General features: G+C 37.3%; 1 protein-coding gene across 8 annotated transcripts in view; it reads right to left on the reverse strand.

The window, feature by feature from the left end:
• Positions 1 to 23,104, reverse strand: part of erc1b (ELKS/RAB6-interacting/CAST family member 1b) — a 242,174-nt gene that overhangs the window by 216,580 nt on the left and 2,490 nt on the right. For all 8 annotated transcript variants that reach the window (XM_065265801.2, XM_065265800.2, XM_065265799.2 and 5 more), the window contains exon 2: positions 4,012 to 4,919. In XM_065265801.2, coding sequence (XP_065121873.1) covers positions 4,012 to 4,704 — 693 coding nt within the window. In that variant the 5' untranslated portion in view covers positions 4,705 to 4,919. The remainder of the gene's footprint in view (positions 1 to 4,011; positions 4,920 to 23,104) is intronic.

Consider the following 23,104-nt stretch of genomic DNA (forward strand, 5'->3'; position numbering starts at 1 on the left):
TGGGTGGGCACCTAATTGACTCAGGTCTGAAAGGATGTGCCCGCATGAATGTGCTCGCTAATGCTTGGAAAATCACAGCAGATGTTTGGAGTTTGCAGGAGGAGCAAGATGTACAGCCCTCTTTATAGACCAGAAAGTGAGAGAGACAGGGAGATAGAGGGATAAATTGGCACATTAACAGAAGTGGGTAATATCCTTACCCTACATACTGTACATAAACAAGTGCCAAAATATAAATACATGCAGGGTGCTCACATACAAATTTACAATTTTCTAAATAAACAAGAGAAATTGTATTGTATATTATCCCAAAACATCCCAGAACCTTTATCTGGACTGAATGAAAGAGGTGGCATTCCAATTTTTCCTAAATAATGCAAATAGTAAAAAAGAAATCAGGATAAATACATACAAAAAAATCAACTGAACTGTTATTGGTCACTACATGTCATTCAGACATTCTGTAAGTGGGAAGTTTTTGGACAGAGTAAGCTGTAATGTGGATTATAACTTAAACTTGACAAAATCCTTAAAAGTGTTCCTGTTAAAAAATATGTGATAAACAGCCAATGTCTACAACAAAGCTTTTGACGTGAGGCTAGAAATGGATAAATTACAGCCTGCAGAATCATAAAGAGAATGCATGGAGAAAAATAAAAATCACGTTACACTCGAGACTGCAAAAACAATCTTTTCCAAAAATTTAAAATTTAATTGGTGAAAAAAGAAAGATATGAATGCCAGGTCATGAACAAAAGAGACAGTGTTTCTGAAACCTCAAAACCTCAAACCTGATCCACTGCAATAACACCAGACTCATGAAGGACCAAATAACTGTAACTACATGTGATCCTGCCTGTCAAAACACAGCTAAAGTCAGGTTGGTGATTTCTGATTTACTGTTTTTTTACATAAAATCATCCTACAGAATGTAAAGAACATTCTGCGAAAATATAACCTTGATATATTTAATATTGACTGAGATCAATGTGAAATCAATTATTGAAATCAAACTTGATGATACTATCTCATAAATTATTAGATTATGAGACTTCAGCGTGGATTTTACAGATAGGATTTACATTATAAGGAGTGCTGTTCCTATAGCTCAACTGATGCAACCCGTAATGATAATAAGTACAACTTGAATGCACTGTAAGTCCCTTTGGATAAAAGTACATGCCAAATGCATAAATGTTAATGTCAATCTAGCACCAATTTAAGTACACACAGTCATGCTCAGAAAGATATTATGGCTTGTTGTTGCCACATAAATCCACTAGATGGCCTCAAATTTAGGACTAGTTGTCTTTTTAAAGGCATTTTAGCCACGTCTATGCTAAACAGATACCCCCTCAAATTTTAAAACTCATATGGTAGTCACCACAGGACAAACATGTCATCATCTGAGACAACGTTGGGACAAAACGCGTTCTGTTTAGGACTACTGTAGAAACAGGACGGCAACTTCAATGTAAGGGGACCCACTGTGTATGTAGATAAAACATCTAATTCTAAGGTAATAAAAACAATACAGTTCATTATGTAAGGTCTTTATACACCACTGATAATATAGTTATGTATATTACATTGCATTTCTGTCAATAGATTTATACACTGCACCTTTAAAACTATGTATTTGTGTATGTGCCAAAGAACCCATTTGATACCACTACCAACCTCAGAAAGCCAACATACCTCCTAATTTGGACCATTTGACACATACTGCACACACAAAAAAAGTTAAAAAGCTGACTGAAATCACCTGCTTGAATCTGACTCACATCAACCAAATACCAAAGGTGGCTTGTTCTTAGAGACAACAAGCTATAATCTGGATCAAATTATATGTCAAAAGCCAAACGCACAGCTAAAATGGTTTAGTATTACTCTCAGACAGACATAGGCCTATACTACAGATTTAAAAACAAAGAAAGAATAAGGCCTAGACTAGACATCGAAGATTTGAGTTTGCCAATGACAAACACATTTTTTCCATGGCCACAACCTTTTTAAGACACAAGAATGTGGTACAGCTCATAAAATATTTGGGAAAGTGGCATTGCAGGGCCTTCACTGATGCTTAAAAGCTGTGAGCCACACACAAGCACTTTTATTTTTGATTATAAGATAGTGTACCTTTCAGTAAACCACTTTAGAGCACAATAAAAAAAATGCATCATTTCATAGATATGTTTGGTACTGATGCTCTCTAGTAAATCAGATCTGATCTTCAAGTAAATTTTTTTTCCTCTATGCCAGATGCACTTTTTGGTATCATAGCATTTTCAAAGAGACCTTTTGGCTGCTGCATCAAATGGGTTTATATTCTCTAACACATCACACGCAGATGCCTGAGTATCTAGCATTTTGCAAAAACAAAATTTATAAATTAAATATTACAACTTAACAAAAAAAGTTTTGTTATTTTTTGAGTATTTGTTTATTTTCTTTAACAGTTTAACAGTTCTATAAATAACAAATTAATACTGACTCTATGTACCGATTTCTGTGGTCTATTCATCAGTGCATCAGAAATAAAGCATTTACAAAAGCCCTTCAATCAAAATTTAGCAGTGCAACTGAAATGAGTTTTCTGCTGACATAATCATAGTTCTGACCAGCATTATTCCACTGTAATTACATTAAAGGGCACCTATCATGCAAAATCCACTTTGACAAGGTGTATGGACATAAATGTGTGTTGGCAGTGTGTGAACACAACCACCCTAAAATGAAATAATATATATTTTCTAATCCCTATTAAATCAAAGGAGTCCCATTAGACATGCCATTTTGATTCTCTTTATAATGTGATGTCACACTGATAAAGCTCCACCCACAGCCACTGACTGACAATCCTGCATTATCATAGTTTCCACCCTCAGCGAGTTGTGCACAGTCTGGCATATCTCAATAGTGAGATACTATTGTCTCAAACTGTGTTCATAGAAATGAAATCTATTTTAACTGAAAGCACTCACTGTCTCTTTTGATAAGGTAGTGAGGAGCAATAGCTAATGAAGCGCTTTTGCTCCCACCCAAATATGGGCATTTTGGACAAGTTATAAAAACTCAAAAATTCTTGGCAGACCTGAGACATCTGAGATCAAGACATTATATGTCCCACATTTTACCACTACATATTCAATGACAAAAAGCAAAAGATTCTGTTTCATGATGTATTTCAACATTTCATCCAGCAGTTATACAAGAAAACACATACAGCTTATGGCGCTTTCCATTGCATTGTACCCCACGGTTTAGTTTAGTTTGGGTCGGGTCAGCTCACCTCACTTTGGCGTGGTTAGCTTTTCCATCAAGTTTAGTATCACTTCATAGTGGGAGGGATTATAGGCGTGTCGTTATTTGCGCTGCTGCTTATGACATACAAGTGAGAGCGTTGTTCATCCCCATACATTCATTTATTTATCACTCTACCACAAACAAAATTTAAATTGGCCACCACAAACAGATGTTTGCACATCACGTTTATCAGTACCTCTGTCTCACATGACAGTTTCTGTTCAAACACCCGTGGCCTCATTGAAGTTGCCTTTAAGCATATATAAATGCTGACGTGCTTGTCGCGAATGTCCGTCCACAGACTGCAAGTTTTGAAAAAAAGTGTTATGGTGTCTCTGATTTTTAACCTGTGGATGTTTTTCATTGCTAAAATGGAGTTTGGGAACTTGTAGCAGAGCACAGATGACAACATGTTTGCTCGAGACAGCGCAAGCTAGCACTACAAGGTAAAGCTAATTACATTATAGCGATGACGCGTAGTGACGATTCTCTCAGACCAATCAGTGACCTACAGTGTTTTCACGTCACGTTTGGTATCAGCTCGGGTCGCTTGGAACCCCAACCGAGGTGGTACGCAAAAAAGTATTGGGTACTACGTACTGCACCCAATGGAAAAGCTCCCAAAAGTAAGCTGACCCGACCCAAACTAAACCAAACCAAACCGTGGGGTACTATGCAATGGAAAAGCGGCATTATTTATCTTACCTGGTTCTCATCCTGCACGACTCTGTACTGCTCCTTCCACACTGCAATCTTCGACACCTCATCTTTACGAAGAGCACGTTCTTTCTTCAACTCTGGGCTCCAGAAAGTCTTAATGGAGTTCATGGAGGAGCTGAGCTTGCTCTCCTTTATATCCACCTCCTTCCTCAGGAGCTCGTTCTCCCGGAGCACCTCCTTGAGTTGGGTCTGCAGGTCCATGATGGTGTTGTCCCGCGCCTGCCGCAGCGAGTGAGGCACAGTGGAAGACAGGTTGGAAGGCATGTGATGGTCTCCGAAGGCGATGGCATCGGTAGGCACAGAGCCCGGGACACCCATGGCGATGTTTGGGCTGCTTCCCATTAAGGTCGTGCGGACACCGTAAGGCACCCGACCCCCTGACCGGCCGAGCGTCATGGTGCTCTTGGGCAGGTCCGGACCAGATGCCACCACCTCGTTGTCGCTCAGGTACATTGGGCCAGATGTGGCATATGCAGCATTGAGGGACTGGATATTCTCCATAGAGAGGGTTTTACTCCCTGGACCACCCGCTCCTGCCCCACTGCCTCCTGTGCTGTTGGTTCGCCGGTGGCCCAAACGAGGCGAACGTGGGAGACGGGGCGAGCGGCCAGGACTCTGATTGCTCCCACCACTGTGGTTTCCCTCCACTTTGCCCACAGATCGAGCACTACCGTACATGGCGTTTCTGACTAGAGAAGGGGAGCCGTGAAAAGACAAGGGGGGCGGTATAGACGTACAAGTTGAATTTTGTAAATCCAGAAAGGTGACCTATATTTCGTTTTTTACTTTTTTAACGTACAGCAAAAGAATGGGCTCATTTTAACAACATGGAGTCTGGGTTGGGTGTTGAAGATCGGCCAGTTTTATCCATTTAACCTGGTCATGTTATAATCCTGCAAGAGAGAGAAAAGAGAGGAAAAGTAAGATCATATGCACTGCAACCAAAGCACTATTATACATTTACAGATGCATTTAAATTGGTTTATTTAAAATAAAGTCATATTTAAACAAGTCACCCCTGCGTTCATGTTCAACAGTTCTTGTGGATGCGGCTCTCTAAAAATACAATCTCTCACTCTTGGCCGGATGATACATCCTCGCTGAAAGTTTTTTCCCTGACGTCTGCCTGCCTTGCACTTTTCCCATTGTGGAAATAATAGGCTAATGAACAGGCCTGACACAATCAGCTTTTTAACCTCCTTCACAAAGCTCTATATAGGTCACTTATATGCCACAATAATTCGATATCAATATATTTCGTGGTATAAACTTTTCAATAATGGTGATATGGTTTCTAAACACATTTCCGATATTTCAATATACATTACAGCGTTCTTTGGCTGTTCGCATGTCACATTTAAAAACACGTGTTAAACGCAGGACAAGGATCTTCTTCCTTTCAAAGTGCGCTCCCGTGGCGTGTACGTAGCTAAGCAACCATGAGCCAACTCCAATCAAACGCGATTATCCCTATGCCCTTCAGATCAGAACTCTTGATGTATAAACTTTAGAGAGAGTTGCGCTACTCATATACTGTAGTTCAATATATTTATTATATTAAATATATTTGGTGAATAAAGCACTGAAAAACAAAATAATTTTCACTTTATGTGGAGTGACTGTTTATGCTGCATCTTCTTCCCGAAGTGTCGTTTGGAATTCGTCCTCCGTCTGTGTTTGTGCGCGTGTTTAAGTGCACTCAACAAATGTAGGCATGTCAGAATTACAGTTATTCCACTTACATAATGTAGCCTTTTTAATGTTTAATGACAAGATAAAGACTTAAGGAAAATTATGTAGACTAATAATTTAAGTTTAATGTCCTAATGTTCAGCCTACTTATTTGTATGTCCCACAGCTGACATGGAACCGGTTCGGGAACTTAATTTTTTTTGTTCTAACCGGTTCAGGAACGTCAACTTTATGGTTGAACCGGAAACGTTAAAATACTGTTTCTGTTCAGAATGAACCAATTGGAAAAAATCTGGTTCAAAGCCCTGGCTGACACCATATAGGGAGGGAGAACAGGAGATGTAATGCAACACAAACTGAACTACTGATGAGAAAAATTAGGCTCCCAGGATTAAATAGAAGAAAGATCTCTTTGGAAAGAGAAATGTGCAAAAGGTGGATGTATGCAGCTATGACATTATAATGAGATGAGTATGTATATAATGTAGTATGCCATCTAATATATCATTATGTAGCTTGGTATGCAATTACAAATAGAGCTTTAATATTATTTTTTCTGTCCAACTATCTTATGTAACATTAAATAACCCAAGTGGCTACTACCATTCAAAAGTTTTAGGGTCACTTTCACTTAGGCTATTTATTATGTTTTTCCACATATTACTATAAACAACAAATTGATCAAAACTTTGGAACTACGCAAGTTAATACTGTAACTGAAGAATTAGTTATTAGAATTTTGTTTGAGACGCCTGAATTACAGCATTTATCACTGACTGATGTTTCAGGTGTTCATCTTATTACAATTTAAAGATGAACATCAACATATTTATACCATTATACATATTTATACCATTATATATATATTCATTATATATATATTCATATGGCAAATTCATTTGTTTAGAAGTTTGTAGGTACAGACATTTGTTGTGGGCATTCTTTGCAGTTTGTTCCAAGGCTTTTTTAACATCCATACCATTATCAAATTTAAACTGTATCCATCAAAATTTAGAAGTATACCAGCGATAGAAATTTTGCCCATATCGTCCAACCCTATGCCACAATGCATTTACTTTGGCTCTGTGGCTTCGCTCCAGTACCTACAGTATTTTGTACTCTCCGCCCTGTCTCTGCATCTTCTCCAAATTCACACAAATCTTGAATATACAGTGTAGATGTAATACACAGCTACTGTTGCTGAACCTAGTTAGATATTATATGTTTTATATAGTGTATGTGGTATATAGTTTACATTACAACAATACGATAACACTTTACAATAAGGTTGTGTTTAGTTCTACAGCATTTATTAATCTTAGTTCATTTTAATTTCAGCATTTACTAATACATTTTTTTTTTTTGTTACAAACATTCCTCAAAATATATTCCTTTGTGGTCATCTGAACAAAGAAATCTATACAGGTTTGTAACAACAAAATTTTCATTTTTAGGTAAACTATTCCTTTAACTCTTTCACCGCCAGCGTTTTTAAAAAAAGTTGCCAGCCAGCGCCAGCGTTTTTCATGATTTTCACCAAAGTTTAATGCCTTCCAGAAAATGTTCTTCTTTAAATAAATAAACATACAATATACCAAATGAAAGAACAGACCCTCTGCTTTCAAACAAAAAAAAACGTTTCATCCTACCTTTAGTGGTTCTTTTGCAATCAGCTTTTGAATATGGGTAGGTTTTTGCAAAAACACCATATTTTGAGCAAAAAGCAAAAATAATTCCATTTTTGTGACGGACTTTTCATAGAGATCATATTCAGAGCGATCTTTAAAACAGACACGGACATGCAGCAGCTTGCCATAGGGCAATACTTCCGGGTTTAAAAAGTTGCGGAAGAGCGCCACCTGGTGGATAATACCGGTATTGCGGAAAGCTGGAAAATCTCGTCATTGGCGGGGAAGCGTTTTCTCTTAATTGACGAGATATCTCGTCAATGGCGGGGAAAGAGTTAATAAATGCTGACGACTATATTGCTTATTGTAAATTCATGCATTTAAAGTTTTAACAAACAACACATTTTCGTGCCTCAAAAATAACAACTAATTTTTGTTGTAATCACATTATTTCAAAGGCGTTTGTGGTCTTGTGAAAGCAAATTTGTAATCATACATCAACACAGCTATGTGCACACTCGAATCAATGAACTGTCTGTTTGGTTCTAAGCGGTGCTTTGTGCTGTTAATTTATCTTGAAAAACTTCATTGTCTCTTGTAAAACACATCTTTGTTTTTTTTAGCAAGACTGGATGTTGAAAACAGTCACATGACATAAGTGGACAATTCTAACGGGTGTCTCTTTTTTGAATGAAATAACATTCTTTAATACTTTTTTTAAATACAAACATGCTTCACTTAATCTACTTTAAATTCTACGATATATAATCGTATATACGATATATAATCCATGATATTTACCAAAAATAAATATCCTCCTTACATGGTCAGCAGTCAAACTCCACTGAACTATGTTTTGGCAGTTTTAAAACACCAGGAAAATATTTAATAGGGTCTCGATCAGGTCCAAGCCAACAGACCCACAATCCCTCATTAGAAATGAATCTAACCCAAGTGGTGCACTTTGTCTCAGTTGAGTAAATCTGCAACCCAATCCTGACTGTAAATTATGTTGACTGCTGTGTTGGCTCTTTTTCGAGAACTTTGGATAAACAAACATGTTGACTTCACAAAGTTCATGATGCAGGGTTTATAAAGAAACCCATCAAAAGACTCAGGAAGAGTTTTTAGAAGCTGTGAAAGTCTCCAGCGGAAAAGCAGAACAGAGCTGACTGCTGATAAGATGCAGAGAGGGGCAATGCTATCACAAACCTCCTTCCTCTACTACTGTTGAACCAAAGCCACATCATCAACGCATTGGGCATGCCAAACCCCGTCACATTCCCCAAAGCTGAAACAACATGCTTTACATGCCTACACTTATTCAACTATCTTATGTATTAGTCCTACTCTCTATAGAATTTATATTTAGACTACACTCTTATAATGGTGCTATAAGATGCCATACATTAACTAAAATAGTCTTGGGATGGTTATTTTAAAGTAAATGCGAAATGGTTAAGAAAACTGAAGGCAGTACTAAGAAAAGCTCTGATACTGTTTGCAGATGCTAGAAAAGGCTTTTGCTTGACAGCACATGGCCAAAGAAATAAAGACATCTGGTTGTGAGACTGCCATTCAGAAATAATGTCAATCTAAAGTTTGTGCTGGAGGTGGGGTGGAGTAAAATCAGGGGTTAGCTGTTATTTAGGGACGGACACCAGAATGACCGGGTCAGTTTAGGACACCAGCACAAGCATGCATCTGCTTGGCCATACAATGCACTAATCCATTCAATTATAGCTATATTCCTTTATGTTGTACTGTTACTGATTTGTTTCCTATCAAGATTTGAGACAAACGTGAGAAAGCTTTCCATTCATAGCATTGTTGAACAAAATATCATAAAAAATATATTTTAATAAACAAGTTTAATGTCCACACACATATGCACATTGAGCTTGACACAATTAACATTATTCAGATGTGCATCAACATAAAGGAGAGTAAATTATGACGTTTTTCATTTTTTGGGTGAGCTATCCCTTTAAAAACTACATTTCTTAAACAACTGACATCTGGCTGCCCCTTAGGCAGGTGGATGACGCCTGGACGGAGAACACCGCAAGAATAAGAACTACATACACTGCCATTCATTTCTTTACAACAATTTGCTTTTCCCTCCAACACAGATTTTCACATTTTCAATGCAAAGCTGAAATCATGCTGAATGCATATAATTTCAGTGGTTACATGCTGCTGAACACAGACATTTTTCATTTGGCCTTCATTTCAACTTTTACTCTGCTAGACAAGCAAAAATGGGCCAAAGCAAGTATTTATAACAGAATCATTCTCATAAATGTAAGTACTTCCACTTTTCCATTTTTATTAATATCTCAAGAAGATGTTAAAGGGCCCATGTCACAGGACTTTTTTAAGATTTCAAATACATCTTTGGTGTCCCCAGAGCACATGTGTGAAGTTTTAGCTCAAAATACCATATAAATAATTTATTATAGCATGTTAAAATTGCCACTTTGTAGGTGTGTGCAAAAATGTGCCGTTTTGGGTGTGTCCTCTAAAATGCACATGTGCAGATCAAGTGCAAACACTGAACACAATGATGGTGGTTTGTTAAAATTGAAACTCAATTGTTCTGTGAATTATTTTCTCTCTGCACTAAATGGCAGTGCTGTGGTTGGATTAAGGGGTTGGATTATTATAATAAGAGCTCCTTATGACATCATAAGGAGAGCCAAATTTCAACGACCTATTTTTTCAAGTGCTTGTAGAGAATGGTTTACAAAAACTAAGTTACTGGGTTGATCTTTTTCAAATTTAATGGTATTCACAAACAAACTAAAACAAACCTCTCTCCAAATGCTACATTTTAACACATAAGCTCTTAGAAAGTCACATAACTTTGTGGTTATGAGATGAGAATCTGTGGCAAACAGAAGAGAGTAAAACAGCAGAGAGATTGACCGTATGTTATTCTTACTCATAGTTCAGAGTATTAATGAGGTCATACCCAACAGACATATTGCAAAAACAACTGCATACATCTGCAGTGTTGGGTGATAGTTTAGTTAATAGCCTTCTAACTAGCTTTATCATAAGTAATTGGAAATAAGTGGCATAGGATGAATATTTAACCATAAAAGGCTGTGACTTAATTTAATGAAGTGCCAGTGGTACGGTACTGTACATACCAAAACAGCAACGTGTTTCATTATTCTGATGACTCACAACATACTGTAAGACGCTGTAAAACAGAGTCCCAATCTGGTAAAGTAAGGGTTTGAGTGCTGATTCAGAGCACAGGATCATCAGTCACACTAAATAACATTCATTTCAAATCCTTTGGCCACCTACACCAATCAATACGGTATAAATTTAAACCAGCGACTTTAAAAACATTTGTTTCTGGTCGTGTGCATCTAAACCAATAAGTCAGCCTCTTTTACAGCATCAATGGGGACAGTGCATGCCTGCCTCTGCCTCTATTTTTACAAGAGGAACAGAGGTCAGCTTTGCCTCGTGCCTAACAGCACGTCGATTTACATCACTAAAGAGATTCAGCAGCACTGATTCATCAGCATTCAAAAAAACTACAAAGAGCGTTATTGATTCAATCCACCTCTGCACTCCTAAACTGCACTACTGCTTTATTACAATACAGGTAAAGTCCAGGAATTGAATCATGCCTTTAGATAGTCATCTTATTTTCAGTTTTTCATCTTATTTTCAGTCTTATTTTCAAATAATAAGTCAGGATGGTGATGGATAACTCAATAAGAAGCCACAGATAAAATGTGAGCTTTAAGTTTATACTATCTTTCATTTTAACTTTAGTCTCATCTTGTCCACCATCTGAAAACGTACCACTGATATTTCACAGATATGGGTTTTTCAATATCAATTACATTTATATTAAAATCAGTGTGGCAAATATGTGACCCTAGACCACAAAACCAGTCATAAGGGTAAGTTTTTTTTTTAACATCATGAACGCTGAACACATGCTGAATGCTTTATTGATGTTTGGTTTGTTAGGATAGGACAATATTTGGCCAAGATACAAGGATATAAAAAATGTGCAAAAAAACGATCTTAATATTGAGAAAATTGCCTGTAAAGTTGTCCAAATAAAGTCCTTAGCATTAGCAACACATATTAAAGAAGAGCAGGGGCGAAAGTACAATTTTTCAGAAAAACTTAATTTTAAAAGATAATGTTAAAGACAGAGATATATTTTTTGCTGTGGTCAATTACTCACAAGTTTGGTCTATCAATACCAAGTGGAATTTTGATCAAATGTAAAACGGCTTGAGTATAATTTTACTTTGAACATAAGTATCGCATTGTTACTTTTGACCCTGTCAGCTGGGATCAAAAGTAACACAACATAACAAGTTTTTAGTAAATATACATGACTATGAACTTGTTAATATGTAACTGCAAACATATTTTATCTTTGCAAAAAATTTAATTTAAAATTTTAGTATTATCAATAATAATAAAAAAAACTGATAGCACAAATTTGAATTGTTGATAATAAAAAATTAAACAGTTTGAACACTTAAATAACATCAAATACAAGTAATATAAATGTTCAACATAATGCATTTGAACCCGATTAACTTTTATTTGGAAAAATGTGTTAGAGCACTAAATAACCTGTAGATTGATCAATACTATATAACACATAAAAAAAGACACGCGCCATAAGAAACAAAATGACCGCTTTAGGAATTTACTCATGGTTGAAAAAAGCTTTCTGAACCTACACGTGCAAAACAGTGACAAAATAATGCAATATTTGTCATCTCTGTCATGGGTTGCGTGCTACAGATGCTGTCATAGTTTGAAATGCAAATGTAATTAGAACTCTGAGAAAATTGTTTTGTCTCTTAGGCCCGGTTCTCCCCTACTAATGATACATAAATTTTTTATATATTTACAGTAGGACATTTGCAATTAAAAAGGAATTAATTTGTACATTTTGGGTAATTTACACAAACTGTTAGGGATGTAACGATTCAATCGCGTGTCCCATTAAAAATGCCTGTCTGAAATCGATTCTGAATCGCAAGGCTGTGATTCTTTGTTTCATGCACAGCTTGTGCGTGTACTACGGCATTTGGTCAGTATTAAGTCCTTATCGATCAAAAATCATTATGAGTCGGAGTCGTTTATAACGTGCATTTAAAAAAGCAACACTCGTTAAATAAAAATCAGTCAAAATATTCTTTATTATCAACATTTGAAGAACAGCTTATAAATATTCCTGTAGACATTTCCTGAAATAGCGTTTGTAATACTACTTCTTCTGTGGCACAAAGGGAGTTTCTGCATGAGAGCGCCCCCTGGGGTTCGGATGTGCCGGGATTTCACCGTAATTCATTCAATTTCATTCATTGAGAAAACGCGCATTTGCACGGTTAATCATTACACCCCTACCAACTGTATCACACACAAAAATTAGCTTTCTCAACATCTGACTCATCTTAATCCATGTGCCACAACTCCTATATATTGCCATGTAACTTTGATGGAAACTTTCCAAAATTCCCAGAACTTTGCAACCGTAGTAGTAGAAGATGCAACGCTGACACAGTTATGAGACAATGCTTATTCACAGAGGGCAGAGGGTCTACCAACCTCCATAGAAATCAGATATAAAAAAACAGGAGGCTCTGCGAAGCCAAAATAACCTTAGGCTGTTTTCACATGTGGATCGTTTGCTTGGTCCAAACCTGATTCCACCCCCACCTTCACAGGTCTATTTCACACTTTATTATTTGGCTTCAAACCACAGCACGATTGCATAACCAAAAAGAGTACCACTTTTAATACTCGCACACGCTTTACCACTGTATCAAGGTGCCAAATGCTGAAAGCAATATTTGCTTCTTGAAGTGAACCCAGGTTCAGAAAACATGCATTACAAGCAAACAAACCAGGCACAACAAAGTGCAAATACCAGTTTCCATCTGCATGCTAGGTTAGGATGTGATCCACAATAGCCATGCTTTTTTTTAAACATACAATACTATCCCACAAGCTTGATGCTTTAAAGCTATCATATAAGCCAAAGATGTTGGAACAAACTGCTCAGCCAACACATCATTAAGTGTATGTATCCTCCTGAGAGATCCAGGATCAACTAATCAATTCTCATCTCCAGGTCTGACCTGCTACCATGAAACTAGAGAGCCGGTGTTGAGTGTTCTTTTCTTCTGGGTCGGCAAGCTCTCGTCCCGTCTGTCTGCGTGAGTTAATTAGGTCAAAGTCAGCACAAGCCATGCTAAAGATGATGATGAGTCTCCTGTTGGGCTCTCTCCATGCGCAGCTTGGGTCAGACCTGCTCAGCACAGATGCACAATGGAAACTTTCAGGAAACTTTACATGGGAACTTAATCTGGGGAATTTTGGAAATGTTCCAAATTTGGAAACTTTATGGAAATTTAGGGAAGGTATGGGAATTATTAGAAAATTTAGGGAAATTTATATAAACTATATAATTTACAAACATGAATAAACATTTTTGTAGGAGCCAAATTGAGCTCTGAATTGATTCCATGTTTCTTTCTTGTAAATAGTAGTGAGTGAATGATTATATGGCCATAGTACTGTCTACCCCACCTAAAGGACTGTTGGGAGGCTGAAGGAGGCTTAAAAACAGGAACGCGTGTGTGTTTATTCCCATTAATTCCCCTTAATTCCCAAATATTCCCACTAATTTGCATGGAAAGGAGAATTCCTGGAATTTTGCAACCCTACCTTTGCATCACTTTTATTCTACTTTATGTAGTAATGTTGGAGCTGAACAGAACAGATGCACATTCAATTTCATTAAATGCTAAATAAAAGACAGTATTTGTAGTCTCAATTTGTGTCTTACATAAGAAATAAAGTGCATTGGGTTTTGACTGACAGGTGGGTGAGTAAATGATGAAGATCACAAAAAAAATTTGTTTTAAAGGGGACATACCATGAAAATCTGACTTTTTCCATGTTTAAGTGCTATAACTGGTGACCTGTTACAAGCACATGTAACCAGTGCTTGTAACAACCAAGAAAATGTGAAAAAGATCAACCCAGTAACATAGTTATGGTAAACCATTCTCCACAAGCATGTGAAAAAAATTGGTACGGGATAATACCCTGCTGGTGATGTCAGAAGGGGATAATACTGCCCCTTTAATCTGCACTATCCAACCATGCCACTGCCATTAAGTACAGAGATCAGCTCATTTGCATTTAAAGGACACACCCAAAACGGCACATTTTTAGACACACCTACAAAATGGCAATTTTATCATATTATAATAAATTATCTGTGGGGTATTATGAGCTTAAACTTCAGTTGAAGTTTGATGACACCAAAGATTTATTTGAATCTTAAAAAAGTCTTGTAAAATGTCCCCTTTAAGATTTAGCTTCATTATCTAAAAATGTTTTTCATTTAACACCAAATTGTACACATACAAAAGACAAAATATATTTCTTATCAGCTGTAAAACACCTTCCCCTTAAGAAAAACAGACTACATGTTTGTACATGCTGACACAAGACTTTCCAGCATGTCTCAGTGTCCAAGAAACCATCATCCTCCTGAAATTTCCCATGTGTTACACCCTCTAGAGATCCCAAAAAATAAAGACCAACACAATTTATAGCGAAGGGGAGACAGAAAACCCAGGTCAATGTACGCCATAATCTTACCGCAGATTTATACAGCCATATCTGCTTTTCTCACTTTTCTCAATTTTTCTATACTGAAAAATGAACAGTAAGGTTTTAGGCACAAAATGTGACCCGTGGTGGCAAAATGAATCAGAAAGTGCTGCGCCTAATTTTGAGCTAGAGGCAAAGGAAAATATAAATGTTGATTTTGTTCTAAATTAAGTTTTCGTAAAAACAAGTACATTAAGTAAGTACTTAAGTACGCATAAGTACATCTAGTGATCTCAATGCCCTAAATAGTCATTAACCATCTAAAATGATCTATATTTGTACAATTTCTGAGAGGTGTAGCATCCTAAATGCTTAACCTATACAAAGACGCTGGCATCCACATGCCTGTGACTTTAGTTTCAATTTAAAAACATGCAGGAATTAGAAAATAGAGTGCAGGACTTGCTGGACTCGTTCGTGACCTGATCAATGTTAAGAGAGTTATTAAGAGTGATAAGACATGAAAACGATATTCCTCATGCTGACTGACAGATCTGAAGCATGGACAGTGCCGCGACAGTGATATATACATATATACACATGAAAACAGTTTTATAATATCTGTTTTGACAAGAATTAACAAAGAAATAATCTGTTATGTCTTAAGTGAAATGTGTGGTTAACTGGTAAAATGTCTGATGTGTAACATTATATTAGATCCTTGCATTACAGTAAATCTCAAAGCTGTCTCAATGTCAATCATACAATAAAATATATGAAAAAGTAACATTTTTTAATAGATATTGTTTTTGACTTTGTGTGTGCTAATCTATTAGTTTTACCAGTGATTTAAAGGGGGGGTTCAATGGTATTTCAAGCATTCTGACTTATTAACACAGTTATAGAGTTGTTTCCTAATGCTAAACGTAGACAAAGTGTCAAAAAAGCAGTTGGACATGTTACAGAGTATTTCTGTGCCGAATGCACTTCGCCAGGATTCGTACAAGTTTCAGAAAGATTTTTTCGATTACAGGTCCAACTGACGTTTTAGGGGTTTTCTATACGTATCACTTCTTTATATGGGCACTTCCCCCGGAAAACCCCGCCCACCCGTCAATCAACGGGAGACGCTAGAACTTGCAAACATCTTATCACGCCACTCAGCTTTGTTTAATTTAAAAACTCAACAATGGCACGAAAGATGAAGTGTGTTTTTGGATGTAAGGAGAAGAAATCTAGACTCATGAAAACAATGGATATAGTTTATTATCCGGGGTAGCAGCGGAGTTTTGCGTGTGGGTTTGATGCGGTGGATTTTACCAACCGGGTCATGACGAGTTGCACGCGGTAAGTAAGACTTCTGTCTTATGTTGGAAATAGTCGCATGCATATTATATAAATGACACGAACATGTAGTGAATCATAAGTTAAAACAGTGTTGTATAGTGTTGCATGACTCGTACTTGCTCCTCCCACGGTATAACTCCTCCTTCTTCATTTTTCGTACTTTATCGGAAAGATTCGGTAAAGCTAATCTTTCTTTTATAAATCTGATTAAACTAAAGACTTGTTCGGAGATATAAAGAATGTCATACTACTCTATAGGTACTCCAGATTAACATCAGAAATGCAGAAACAGCGTGTGTTACATGAGCTTTAAAGTGCACCTGTCCTGTATTATTGCTAATCTATATCATTATTTTGTGTATTAGATATAATCCAATGTGTGTGCGTGGTTTAAAAACACATTATTTTAAACATCCCGTAAATTTTTGTTGCTCCAGATTTCCCTCTCTTCCTGAAACGCACAGATTTTGTCCCTGATTGGCCAGCTAATCTGTAAATTGCGATTGGCCTGAATACCTCTGATGTCAGCCAGAAATGTGACGCTCCTTACCATGTTTGAAAGATTCAGTCACAATGTAATGCTAACTGGAGTTAAATTACAGTCTGGGAGTCTGAAGTGGGAAGAATTATGATAATGTCGGTCTTCTCCTAATCACCAATCCCAGGAAGTAAACTGTTGGTAGTGTATGTGTACGTGACAAGTGGATGTGTGTTAAAGCTAGGTCAGACTGACATTAAAATATGTCAGGTATCCCTATATTCAGCTTCCAGACAGAGGCAAACATGGATAAACAAAAACACACAGGATTGATCAAATCAGTACAACAAACAAATAATTCTGCAACTGTGAAAGAAACCAGCAGAGATAAACAAAAGCAGATAAAACTTGCTCAGCAGCACAGTTATCATATCTCACTGCTGGCTTGTTCAATACTCTATTGACAATAATCACAGCAGAATATGTGCGTACATCATATGATTACACATGAGGGAACATTTAAACAACCACAGGCCTCCAAATCCAAGAATTAACAATGGAATACATTGTATTAAAGCAACAACAAAATAACATTTTAGTGCTAGTTTGAAACTAACCTGTTGAATTATAAGATATGTGGTCAACATTTAACAAGTCCTATAAAATAAATGGAAAACTCAAATTTTTCACTAGTTCTATAACCATCATTAGTCAAACAAGGTCCAAGTGATTAAGTATAAAAGAGTTTATTTGCAATCTAATTGCTAGTTTGATATAACCAGCAGAAATAACTAGGCCCATATTTTTCTAGAAGTATGTGTCAAAAGTGGACACGTCTATTGAAGAGCAGTTATTATCCGATTTACAAAACTGACGATGCATTTATATATATTTTTTTTAAGGTAAAATGTAAGGCAACATTTGTTTAATTATTCCTCATAACATTTTAAAGCCACGATCTACAGAACATCACACAAAAATACATTTTGATAACTAAACCTAAAAAAATAACAAAGGTGATCCTGCCTTGGAAACTCCGGCTACAATTAAGTGTTTTTATTTAATTTGGAGATAGCGCGTCAAAGCAGTCATGACCAAAAAAAAACCGACAAATGAGAAATGACAAATAATTTGTGATTGTGACTGTAAATGATAAAAACTAATCTTTATATACAATTCATTAAACTTTAATTTATAACAAGAAAAACACTAAAATTAATGATTTTATAGACACTACGCGTTATTATTTAGCACAGAAATACCTGCTTGCTTGCTTTGACTTTGATCATCTCTGTATTCACTTTAGATACAGAAAGACCGGATGATATTATTTATTTCAGGAATCTCTTTGCTATCATTTGAAAGTGAACACCGAGCATAATATTAAATCACAAGAAAGACATTCGTGTCAGGCAGAAATAGGTTCGGTGCAGATACTAGTTTCCGTTTCATCACCGAAATAAAAGAAACGGCTTACCTGTTGTAGTTTAACTTTAAGATAGACAATATAACCACTCTGTTTTAAATACATTTTAAAAACTTATACTCGTCGAAAAACATCCGTTTTTTAATGTTTAGTTTGATGAACTCCTAAATATGAGACGCAGAGCACCTTACCCGTTCGGCTAAATTACATGCGCAAGCATGGCCAGCACGCAATAGCGCAACATCGATACAATGAAAAGCTATCAAAAATTTACATACTTAAATTAGATCGGAATTTACGTTTATAATAAATAATTTGTTTTTATAAAATAAGGTCAGAAGTAACAAAGTGCAGAACAAATATGCAAAATGCCTCAAGTGCACGGAAACAAAACACAAGCCAAATAGTTAAATCAGATAACCCAAAGTGATTTATAAATAAAATAAAATATAGAAATTATTAAAAGAACGAAAGTCATAGTTTAATTTGCCAGCTTTGTCTTTTAAATGTTGAAACAAAGAGGCAAGGCTTTATTAACATAGAAACCTCTTATGGACGTGTAGCCCGGTCACAGGGGTTGTTGGATTTATTAACGCATTTTAAAAATATTTATTGAAAGCTGCTACTTCATATATTATTTGCAGCATTATCATAATATGCAGTATATTAATATATTGTGAGAAAGCTGTTATATGTGAAATCAGATAATGTGTGCACCCATACGGCCAAAATTGAATGATCCTCATTTCATAACACATCTGCGACGATTCGACTATGAGATTGGTAGTCGAATCAGGCTTCTCCTATCGATGCATCGAATCTTCGACTATTCGGGGTCACCCCTAGTACATGTTAACAATATGAAAAAGTTACAAATCCCAAAGTAAACAATGACGCGAGTTATCATCTCAAACTTAAATCTCTTTTATTGGACTAAAACAAACACACGGATTGGACAACACACTAGACCCTTAAAGGTGCTCTAAGCGAATTGAAGCGTTTTAGACCATAAAACATTTTTTGTTACATACCGGAAACATCTCCTCACTATCTGCTTGCTGCCTGTCCGCTGATCAAACTGTAAAAAAAACGCGATCTCTGTAGACAGCCCAGGCTTCACAAACGGCAATTTCAACAAGTGGCCAAACCTAGCATCACAAAACAAAACAAAGTATTCCAGCCAATAAACGACAAAAAGGATTTGGGGGTGGGGGTTGGATGCGTTCTTGAAAGCACGGAAGGGAGGGGGAGGATTTAGCTACGCTCCGTCTGTTTGAAAACAGTTTCAAACGTCAACAATAACTAACGTCTCGCAGATTCGCTTAGAGAGCCTTTAACTAGACACAAGATGTGTTAATTTAACACATTTGTTTTAAGAGTGTAGGCAACAGTTTATTTCCTGTGCCGGTTGACATAGACACGACGGTCATTATCATAGCCCCGCCCACTCCTGGCATACAGCCTGTAAGTAGTTATATTTAAATAATTTACTACAGACTAAACCATGATTCAAACACGAGTCGCGCTTGTTGTTTGTCATTTCTACGATCACAAATGCAAACATGTTTTTATTGTTTTAGTATCCTTACCTTAGCAATCTGTCAAATTCTGCTTCAAGCCCGGTGCACACTGTGAGATTTCAGCCACAATTTAGATTCCTGGGGCCTCATTATCAAGCGTGCGTACGAACAGAAGTGTGCGTAGGAACAGTTTGCGTATGCAGAGCATCTAGTGGTAGAATAGCGATACTACACAGGACCGTCCTTTCCCAGCGTTAAAAGATCACTTTGTTTACTTATTATCCACCCCCCACGTGTTAAAAATGATTACTGTTAATAAAGTAACTGCAAATTAGTGTTGAAGTTAACTAATGAAATTAGTGTCTAACCCTATATAAGAAAGCTCCGTCAAATGCTTGACACGGTGCAATGGTTTATCTTGCATTATTAGAAGACTTGGCAAATCATCCATTCCGCCGGGAGCAAGTTTTTAAAGATCGCGCCGATGATGCTGGTTATGCGGCTGTCCAAGGTGGAAAGCTCTGTCGTTGTCTGTCCTCCTCCAGTTGCACTGATTTCACGTCGTTGTGCTGTGACGCGTTTTTTTTGGGGGGGGGGCTGATAATTTAATGTCAAACCACTTTTTTATTTCTAGAACTGATCTCATACCCAACGGAATTAAACTCACTGGTAACATGTTCCCATGCAGATTTGTTTGTTAGTCATTCCTCCCGCACTAATGGCGCTTTTCCATTGCATAGTACCCCACGGTTTGGTTTAGTTTGGGTCGGGTCAGCTTACTTTTGGGAGCTTTTCCATTGGGTGCAGTACGTAGTACCCGATACTTTTTTTTGTACCACCTTGGTTGGGGTTCCAAGCGACCCGAGCTGATACCAAACGTGACGCGAAAACACTGTAGATCACTGATTGGTCTGAGAGAATCGTCATCAGCGTCATATTAGCTTTAGCTTACTGTTAGCTTGCGCTGTCTCGAGCAAACATGTTGTTATCTGTGCTCTGCTATAAGTGTCCAAACTAGGGCTGAAACGATTCATCGAGTTACTCGATTTACTCGATTCAAAAAATTCCGAGGCAAAAATTCTGCCTCGAAGCCTCGTTAAATTCCTATGACGCGCACTACACGCGCCGAGATCTGATTCACAAGAACCGTTGTTCAATGTTCAGGAAGCACATCATAGCGCGTGGTACATTTTGAATTTAGTTGGCGCGATGGCGGAGCGAATATGTCCATAAACGGCAGAGAGAGACTGTCTAAAGTTTGGGATCATTACATTATCATTACATTCAGCATCTGAACCGAAAACATCCACTGCTGTTTCACCAAGCGTCGATGAAACAAGGTAACGTAGCTTCCGTTGATTTTAATCCCATACTGTATTTGTAGCGATGTCGTTATGCGGTTTGACTAGATATGATGTTTAGCTTTGATGTTTTTAAGTAGTAAACGTATTCACGTTCAATTGCAGGACAGTATAGATTAAAAAAGAACCCCTTCACACACACGCATGCACTACAGGTGTGTGTACCAAAAAACGGCACCACAGTGCAATCATATATGGGCAACTTGTAATCTGACATATTCTGTTCAATAATAATAATCTCTGTCTTATTGGAGTTTAGCATAAGGAAGTTATTCTCTCTCACGCGAGTCAGACCGATCGCGCAATGCATCACATATGCTTAAACTTTTATGTAGCCACGCAACAATAATTTCAGCATGCATTCACTGTATACAGCGGGACGTGATGTTGTGATTTTTCGAACGGATTCTTAACCTAAAATGCACCGCAATGCAAGTGATGCAAACCAAATGCAGCGTTCTATTGAAAAGTAATGTATGTATTTCTGCAGTACCAAAATGCAATGAAGCAACTGAACGTCTGACTGGGGTGTCACTCTTCCTCACGCACAGAACGCGTGCACACACACAAACACAAGTGCACGTGCGCGCATACACACAGGTTGTTACCATAGCAAATAGGCTCATCCCAGAAATGATATATTATATGTTAAAAGCCTAATGGTAAATGCTGCAGGTGTAGAAATGTACATAAACCAGATATTTACTTTGATGTCAGGGCTAGATTACAGCATGAAACCAGTTGTGCATATTAATACATTAAAGTGTTTAATTGTTGGCACTGGCACTTATAAACACTAAATGGGTAAAAAATTGAAATAAATAGGCTTATTTCTTGGAGCCAAATACCTCTGTTTTTTTAGAAATAAAAGCCAAATGCTTGAACATTTTACAGCCAAGTCATTTTCGTTATGCATTATTTGTTTTGGTTGTTTAAAAACACACAAAAAAATTATCCGATTACTCGATTAATCGATCGATTCAGTGCTAGATTAATCGATTACAAAAAGAATCGATAGCTGCAGCCCTAGTCCAAACACCCTTTTAGCGATGAAAAACATCCACAGGTTGAGAATCGGGACACCATAACAGTTTTTTCCAGACTTGCAGTTTGTGGCGGCACATTCGCGACTAGAGGTGTCAATAATAATCGATTCGGCAATGCATCGCAATGCGCGCATGCCCGATTCAGCATCGATGCAGCAAAGTGCCATAATCGATTATGTCACTGTTTATTTTTTCGCCTCTAGTGGACAATAAAAGCGCACCCTTTTCCATGGATAGCAGTTTCGGATTCTATGAAGTTAATGGGAAACTAGACAAGACTTACGCTGTGTGTAAAATTCTCATCTCAGGTATATAATTGTCTTTGTCTTGAAGCTGCTAAGCTTCTGTTTTTGTTGAGAATAGTTGCACTTGACTTTACTACTTGACGGATGAAAAATTTGCCGTGTTGTGTACAATAGAATTCTGATGCATCGCAATGCATTGTAGAATCGAAATGAATTGAATCGTTACCTGGTGAATCGTAATTGAATTGAATTGTAAGGGCAGTTCCAATGCACACCCCTATTCGCGACGTGCACGTCCGCTATATATATACTTAAATGCAACTTCAACGAGGCTCAGCAGAGCGCCGTCAACTGACGCCACGGGTCGGGTGTTTGAACAGAAACTGTCATGTGAGACAGAGGTAGTTATAAACGCGATGTGCAAACATCTATTTGTTGTGGCCAATTTTAATTTTGTGGCAGACTGAGAAATAAATAAATGTATGGGAATGAACAACAACGCTCTCACTTGTTTGATGTCACAGCATTAGGCAACGCAAATCGACACGCCTATAATCCCTCCCACTGCGAAGTGATACTAAACTCGATGGAAAAGCTAACCAAGCCAAAGTGAGGTGAGCTGACCCGACCCAAACTAAACTAAACCGTGGGGTACTATGCAATGGAAAAGCGCCATAAGTGAACCAAACAGGATGTGTTATTAGGATTT

The sequence above is a fragment of the Paramisgurnus dabryanus genome, chromosome 1 (genome assembly GCF_030506205.2).
Source record: "Paramisgurnus dabryanus chromosome 1, PD_genome_1.1, whole genome shotgun sequence".
NCBI classification, from domain to species: domain Eukaryota; kingdom Metazoa; phylum Chordata; class Actinopteri; order Cypriniformes; family Cobitidae; genus Paramisgurnus; species Paramisgurnus dabryanus.